Source organism: Cajanus cajan, chromosome 6, assembly GCF_000230855.2.
Source record: "Cajanus cajan strain Asha chromosome 6, NIPB_CcT2T_4, whole genome shotgun sequence".
In the NCBI taxonomy this organism is placed as follows: Eukaryota; Viridiplantae; Streptophyta; class Magnoliopsida; order Fabales; family Fabaceae; genus Cajanus; species Cajanus cajan.
The window spans coordinates 12,724,246-12,732,772 of NC_138522.1; the positions used below are offsets into that span (position 1 = coordinate 12,724,246).

Below are 8,527 nucleotides of genomic sequence, written 5' to 3' on the forward strand. Positions count from 1 at the left end.
TTTTTATTATTTACAAATTTAAGGATAAATTCGTCTAAAAGATGTATATACCAAATCATATTATTACTTTTATATGTATTATAGATTAGATACTAATAGAGTTTAGACACTTTATATTTCTATATTTTTTATTTAATAAAAATTTAAAAATTATCAACATTTGTTAAATTAGTTGATATTGCATTTGGTTATCAAATCTTAAGGTTTCATATTCAAGTATTGTATTTATAAGAATAATTAATTTTTAATATTATTTTTTTATTATTTATAAATTTAAGAATAAAATTGTCTAAAAGATGTGTATACTAAATCATATTATCATCTTTATATATATTATAATTTTTTTAATTAATTTTTTTATTTTCTATTTATTTATTTATTCATTTATTTCTTTCTACTCATTTTCTTTCAAATCTTTTATTATTCTAACCAATTCCTACTAAATACCCCCTCTATTAACACAACGTTAAGAGGAATAATTTTAACTGAGTTAAGGTGATGAGAATGAGTAGTTTGTTTGATATAAGTAAATAACATCACTAATATTAGGGTAAAAAAAGAAAATAAAGAGGCAATTGTGTGTTCACTACTCGTGCCTCGTGGCACACAGTTGCGAGTCCCAATGCAAATATTTGTTCCCTTGATAGAAGAGAAGGACCTGTGACGATAAATAATAGTAACAGTACACATCAACTAGTAGCCTTAACTATATAAATGCATGAGTACCAAAAGTACTCGCAACATGACACCAACCGGGTCCATCATTCCACCACCGTCTACACAACTTTCTTTTATTACAACAAAATCTAAATCATAATCAAAATCAAAATCACCTCTTATATATATTTTTTTTCTTTGTCACTCTCATCATCTTCTGATCTCACACTGTCACGCACCCACCACTCTCTATCTATCTCTCTCTCTAGCTCCTCTTCCAAACAACCCCTTCTCTCTCCTTCCCCCTCTAGTTATCAGCAACATGGCAGTTTTTGCTCTTGCACTGCTTTTGTTGGCTTTCACTGGCTCTTCAAGTAAGCAGTTTTGGTTTTCAACCACCACATTTTGTCCTCTGTCATCTGAACCAACTAAGCATCTTTTTTTATTTTTTATTTTTTCTCTTTTTGGTTAAGCACGGGTTAAGATCTTCCCTTTTGATGTTAGATCCCTCTGTCTCAAGATTTTTATCATTTCTTAGTATTAGTATTATTACTAAATCCACAGTTGTGTTTGTTCTAAAAATCTTCAACATCTCATTATTTGTCCAGTAATATTTGGAGGTGATATCTTTTATGTACCATTTTTACTGATAAAAAAATATTGTTACTATCTATCAATCATGTGCATATGCAACTAAACTTATGCTTTTTAAGTAAAGTCTTAACTAGTCCGGGTTTTTTTAGATGGAAAAAATGTGACTTTAAGAGAAAATCTCACCAAAAATTCTTAATTATTAAAGACATTAATAGATACTTTGTTCTAATAATCATATTATGATTAAAGAAAATCATGTGCGTATAGACTAAGGAATGTGTGATAATGTGGAGTAAGGAGTTGCCTTGAAATATGATTGAAACACGTTTTTGCTGCTTTCTTTGGTATGTGTGTTTGTAATTTGGAGTTTCTTTTCTGGCCTAAACTTGTTATGTGGAATGTGGTAGGTGGCACTTGGTGTGTTTGCAAGGATGGAAGTGATACAATACTGCAGAAGACCTTAGACTATGCTTGTGGAGCAGGGGCTGATTGTAACCCTCTGCATCAAAATGGCCCTTGTTTCCAACCCAACACTGTTAGAGCTCACTGTAACTATGCTGTTAACAGCTATTTCCAAAGGAAGGGCCAGGCTCAAGGGTCCTGTGACTTTGCAGGAACCGCCACTGTTACTGCATCAGATCCCAGTAAGTCCTAAACCCCACTATTTTCCTTCTGTTTTTGGCCATAATGTAAGTAAGATAAATTTCATGGTATCCTTCCTTTTATCTATTTGCCCGGTACCAAAATTGTTAATATCTAACACCATGTTTAGATATAAGTTTAGAACAAGTTTTGAGGGTTAAAGAGTTTTCTTTTGGTAGAGGGTTAAAGAGTTTTCTTTTGGTAGAGAATCTTGCAAAAACTCTTCTAAATTCATATCCAAATAGGTTCTGAGTCTATTCTGACAACTATATAAAGGACACTTAATATACGAGAAAATATTTCATGTTCAAAAATCATATTTCTGAAAATCTGGATAGCATAAGAATAACTAAAATAAATATGATTGGTGGGTTATAAATATTTATATATGTTACTTATGAATTAAATATTTTACCTGCATTAAATTAGCGAATAATGGTAATATGATATTTTTACAGCAGTAAAATTTTTTTTAAAATCGAAAAAGTTAAATTTTCACCTTCTCTTCCATAGGAACAATTTTGTAAGAAACTTATGTAAAAAACATTCCTGTCCAGAAATTTTTATTTTTAAAGGTTTAATTATCCTCTCGATTCTTATGACTTCATCAACTTTACCAAAAGTTTAGGGGCAAAAATATAATTTAATATTTTTTAAAATAATATATCAAACATGTGAATGTGACATTCCCAAATTAAAATCTCTTGGAAATTAAAATCTTTTGGTGTACCAAACATCTCTTAAGTAAAACCAAGGAACAAAAATTGATTTGAAAAATAAAATAAAAATGTGACCATGTTTTTTGATCCCTTGTGTTGTTGTTTTTTTGTGAGCAGGTACCGCAGGTTGTTCTTACCCTGCAAGTGCCAGGTATGCTTCTTGAACTCCTTGTGGTCTTCATCTTTTGATGCCTTTTTCTTTGCTTGGAATTTGATTCTTCTAACCTTTGAACAATTTTAAAACTCCCCCCCTGACTAGTGTAGATTTTATTTTCTTTTGCATAAACTAAGTTCTATATGGTATATGATATGGCTTATACTTTATAGTATACACTGATACACATATAGTAGCATAGTGGCTAGTGACTTTTTATGGTAGCTAGTGACTTTACTTTTCTCATAATGGAGACTGTGAGCAATGCTTAGATTAAAACTATGTAACCCCACAAAAGCTTCTCTTTTAGGGAGAAGTGGGTGCATTATTCATTTGTTTCGCATATTCGCAGCTTCACAAGCGCGTAATGTAAATTGGATTTTCAAACCATTCATATGAAAGTGTTGTTCAGGTCCTTTTGAGCTTCTAATTGTTTTTTTTTCTTTCTTTCATGTGTTACTTTTTAATCAAGAGAAGACTAATGAATGAAACAGACAACTGATGTTTGGTAGGGATTATGGATTAGTATTGTTTTTAAGATAAATTAAACTAAATACGAATAGAGTTATATGAATATTATTTATGGATATTATAATATAATATTTGAAATTTAATTCAGTGACATGTATAATTTTCTTTTTCTGTGAAGTTGGGTTTGTTGTACATTTATAATTTGTTAATATTTTTATAATTATGATTATATTGTAATTTGTAAAATATATGAAACTTAAACAAATTAATAATTATTAATGATAAAGTTCTATAATTTAAAGTATATTTTTATTCGTAAAAATTACAATGACTCGAACAAATTCAAATCTACCAACATATGTACATGGTTCTTACGATATAAAACAAGTCATTGTAATATTCATGACTTTGGGTATGACTATGTAAACAAAACTCTAGGTTTGCATATTAAGCAAATAAGGGAATATGTGAAAAGTTTACCAAAATTATCTTATGTGCGAGTTAAATTCCTTATCTTTTTAATAAGGAAAAAAAAAAACGATTTGGAAATTTGTCTTTACTACTTTCACTATCTAAATGTATGAATGGACAGATTTCATATATTTGCATAAGAAAATTATATTGATATTAACATATAAGAGTTTAGATTATTATTACATTATTTTTAAATAATAATATAAAAAATATACTCTAACCTATATCCTTTATATTTATATATATATATATATATTTTTTTTTTTACATTAAGATAAAGAAAATTTATGAAAAATTTTAATGTTTAATGATCATTACTACTACTATTTTCTAAAGAAACATCTTCGTTCGTTCATAATTAATACCTTGATCTGAATTATTGATATGTAGAATCATTTATTTATGTAGGACGGCTAAATTTACCAGAGGTCATTTTTCTTGTTTGACCAATGTAGGACAAAATTTAAGTGTAGTAGTATTTCATGTGTTTGTTATATTGTTTTCAAGTTTAATTTACTTTAATAATGTGTGCATTAAGATGAATATTAGGATTCAACACGGGTGATTGAAGTAGTAAAATATCAAATTTGATTAGAAAGTAACACCACAAGCACTTAAGGAACAATAACCAAGTTTTATTAAAAGCAATGACCTAACTAAAAGAGAGAGAAAATGGAATTCTTGCAATATATTTTGCATTATTTGTTCTGAATCCCAAATTTGATCTGATTTTATGTTTTCTTTTGACTAACATCGCACTTAAATTTTGGTGTAAAAAAACATTACATTTAAATAAGTCCAAATCTAGCACTACTTTTATTTATTATATTGCAGTTGCTGTGTGGTCCATTCTAGCCTTGTAGGCCAACCTCTTTTTCTCATTTGACCAATACTGTAATTGTATGATGATGATGCAGACTCATTCATTGCTCATTTATTGGTGTCCGAGCGATTTTTTTATTTATATATATATATTATTTTGTACGAATCGAATTATAACAATTCGTCACTTAATTAACCCTTAATTATCCAGAGTAATTTTAATATATATTCTTTGATTCTTTTAAAAGATTTGCTTAATTATTCAAAGCAAGTCCTATTAAATTAGGGTTTTTCAGTTTAATAAAAAAAATATAGTTTCTTCTTATTAAATTGATTTTTATAAAAGTAAAATGATATATATTTTTTTAATCGCGACTGTCTAAATCAGAATCAAATCTCGGTTCTATTAAATAATTTAATTTTGTTCTGTTATCAAGATTGATATAAAATATTTAATAATAATAAATTTCATACAATTTTAAAAATATATTACTTACCTTTCTCCACACATGAAGAATGTATACTATAGGAGAGTGGCTGTGAGTTTTAACCTCAGTTGCTGTAGTAATCGGGATACGATGTTGTAATAATCTTATCAAGAACAAGTGAACAAAAAGAAAAATCGAAAGACAAATTTGTCCCAATTGAGCTCTTCTTATCCATTTATTTACCTTTCCGGGAACAAACTAACTAATGAGATGTATACAAGTTATTAAAAGAAAAAAGTGTAGAAAATAGGATTTAAAGTACCCATCATCATCATCACCATCTTTTTTTTTTTTTTTTTCATGATTCATAGGTCACGATATTTTGGGTACATGATATTTGATGATATAACTTTAATAAAATGCTTTTGGGTGATGCTTCGAGGTATGAGCCATTAACTACGTAAAGATCTATATTTTCTTGATGAATGGGATATGATCAAACTTGCTATCCATGACTAATGAATGACCCATCTCATGCGTGTGAGAAGTGAGAACACTTTTTTTTTCTTTTCCTCCAAATTTTATTTGTAATCATGATATAGTTTCTACTTTAAGTAGTGACTAAATTTTGTATAAGATGGTGAACGTATGCAAGATGAATACTTTTTTTCTATTCTGTGTCTAAAGTTAGGATTCAAATTTTAAACAATTAAGTGAAGAGATACCAATATCAAAAAAAAAAAAAAAAGTGAAGAGATACTAACTGTTAGTTCTAAAACTGAGATTTTCTCCGTTAACTCATTTTCATTCTTAATGAGCCATCTTTGTTGTTTTTCAATCCTAATCAATAATTTCATGTTTGTGCTTTAAGATGGACGGAAACATATTTTCAAACAAATATTAATGATCTTTTATGTTGTGGCATGGGACAAATGAACTTTATGCATATAATTAATAATTGTGGTGTGATTTGGTGTCGACTTATACAAACTATAACCTATGGGGTCCTTATCAACTTAAGATCACTTATTTATGTATTATTTTTTTAATGTAGACCACTTTTGTTGGATGAGCTTTTAGTTTGTTGAAATTTTTATTGAGGAATTAAAATCGAAGATGACCCATTTTTGAAATTAGGAGCAAGAGAATAACGTTAAAAGTAGTGGTAGGTAGTACCAAGTGTTAGCCTCACTTTTTTTCTTTTCTTTAATTCCTCGCCAAGGTACATAGTATTCGAACCGTACCCCATATTTTCTTTTTATTAACTTTAGTTTTTTTAACTACATGAATTGGCCTACCAATAAGAATTTAGGTTATTGTTCTATATTCATTGTCATCATTGTATACTTAAAAAAAAAAGAATTAACTCCGTAGATGGGCTGTGCTATCTTTTGTGAAAGGAAAATAATATTTGTATAATAAATTGTAAAATTAAGATATAAAAAGAGAGAAAAAAATAAATTAATTTAAAATATAATCAATGATGAGTAAAGAAATAAATATGAAAATGATATTATATTGTATGGATCGTTGTATATGTATTATTAAAATAATCAAGGTGCGTGGTTGAGGTATGGGTTGATGTGTTTCATTTTCAGCTGTATAATTCCCCTGTACGAATATTCAACACAATTGTCAACTGAAATGTATTTATATTTTTAAAATTTTTTTTTTAATATGCATATATAGCTTTTAATTTTCAACACCAAATTGAGAATATTATTCTGAAGACTGACGAGTACATAAATAGTTGCTTTTTTCCGTGATCATAACACAAAACGCAAAGATTATAGTATTGTTTTTGCATAATAAATTCAGTCATGTAAAATTGTGAATATTATATAGCTATTCAAACTATACACATGTTTTGTTTTAACAATACATCGATTAATTTTTGATTTCCGGCTGTGTATAAAGAAAAGAGATCTGTTAGTAGAAATATAGAGTTTACTTCGGTAATCTGTGTCTCCAAAGAGATCATTCTTTGAGTATATTAGATAGAAATACCTTTTTGAATACCAAAAAGGAAAGACTATTCATGAGTTTTAGGGTTAATTAGGTAAAAATTTTCAGAAGCACTTTTAATAAGGAAAAAATAAGAAATAAGAGCTTTTTTAGAAGCACTTATAGGAGGCAAAAATAGTAAAGAAAAATGAAATAAGCTTCTTCATAAGATAAAATTAGCTTATAAGTTATCTCTTATTTGTTTCTCCAAAATTTTATTTTTAACTCATGCATAAGCTAGTTTTAGGTTATTGAGAAGATTATTTTGATTTTTTTTTTTCTAGTAAAAGTGTACTTGGAGAAATTTATCCATTAGATCCTAATGTTAGCTTATGCATAAGTTAATTTGTAGAAATTGTCTGATGAACTTCTTCAAAATCTTATTTTCAATTTGTGTATAATCTTATTTCTTTTTTTCTCCTAAAAGTGCTTTTAAAGAAATTTATTCAAACACACCCTTAGTCTCTAAAACATTGAGGTAGTTTTTGAGAGGCTTAAAACTAGGTTTTGATAACAATGTCCTTGTGATTGTGTGTGTGTTTTAGTTTTGGCTTTGCTTTTGTGGGTTTGGTGATAATATTGAGAGCATTGGTTCCTTTTCCTAAACAGCACTGCAGGCACTGGGACAACCACATCTTCCACTGGCACCACTTCCTCTCCATACAGTTCCACACCAGGAGTGTTAGGAGGGATTGGCAGTGGCATGGGCCCTTCTGGAGTTGGCACCAACACAGATGATAGCCATGGTGGGCATACACTTTTGGACACTTCTTTGTTGACCCTCTTTTCAGGCTTGGTGATGGTCCTGTGGTGGGCCTGAGAAACTGGTCTCACCATGTTATCATGATGCACAAATGTAATGCTGTATAAAATGGGTATGCATGCATGCATGCATGTGGGTCTGTTAATTAATTATGTTCTAGGTGTTCAGCTAGAGACATCAGTTTCTTGTTTCATCTTTTGTTAACTATTTTTGTGCTAACATTATCTCCTCTACTTGGGTGAAAAGATTTCCCAAGTAGTGCTATGGTGTTGCATGTGGGACTCTCTCTCCTTACTCGATGTCTATTTCTCTATTCTCTTTATATATATGTATATTTGGAACTACAGGGGTAGTATTAGTTAACTTGATGAGAATGTGAGTTCCCTTGTTCGTGTCCCTAGCTAGTACATGCATAGAACCACGTAAATATTGTTAACAAGGGGATGTGAAAAAATAGATAAAATTCTTCGAGTATAAACTAGATATTGTAAATGGATATCTGAGAAATTTTGTGTTTTAAAAATGCCCTTAAGGGCTATAACTAATATAAAGGAACAATAATTCTACTAATAAATTGATTATAAATATAGATTGCAATATATAAATGGGGAAAAGGATAATTATAAAAAACTAAATGTAAATGACCGTTAAGAAAATAAAATATCATAAACTATAAAGATACCCCAGGAAAGGTGGCAGAGTCTCCTAGTTAGGGATTTTAATACAAAAGTATGAAATCAGAGTAGGTGATGCGGGAAGCAGAGAGATAAATATGATAGTTTTTAGAAATACACAATGA

General features: G+C 29.1%; 1 protein-coding gene across 1 annotated transcript; it reads left to right on the forward strand.

Moving 5' to 3' along the window:
- Window positions 1-778: 778 nt before the first annotated feature.
- Window positions 779-8,072, forward strand: PDCB1 (plasmodesmata callose-binding protein 1). Its single transcript, XM_020355483.3, has 4 exons — window positions 779-1,031; window positions 1,659-1,895; window positions 2,730-2,763; window positions 7,575-8,072. The coding sequence occupies exons 1-4, from the start codon at window positions 980-982 to the stop codon at window positions 7,783-7,785; spliced, it is 534 nt and encodes a 177-aa protein (XP_020211072.1). The 5' UTR covers window positions 779-979; the 3' UTR covers window positions 7,786-8,072.
- Window positions 8,073-8,527: the final 455 nt, after the last annotated feature.

Coding starts and splice junctions, on each gene's coding strand:
- PDCB1 (XM_020355483.3), top strand. CDS start 980: ATGGCAGTTTTTGCTCTTGCACTGCTTTTGTTGGCTTTCACTGGCTCT. Junction 1,032..1,658: donor GGCTTTCACTGGCTCTTCAA/GTAAGCAGTTTT, acceptor GGAATGTGGTAG/GTGGCACTTGGTGTGTTTGC. Junction 1,896..2,729: donor TGTTACTGCATCAGATCCCA/GTAAGTCCTAAA, acceptor TTTTGTGAGCAG/GTACCGCAGGTTGTTCTTAC.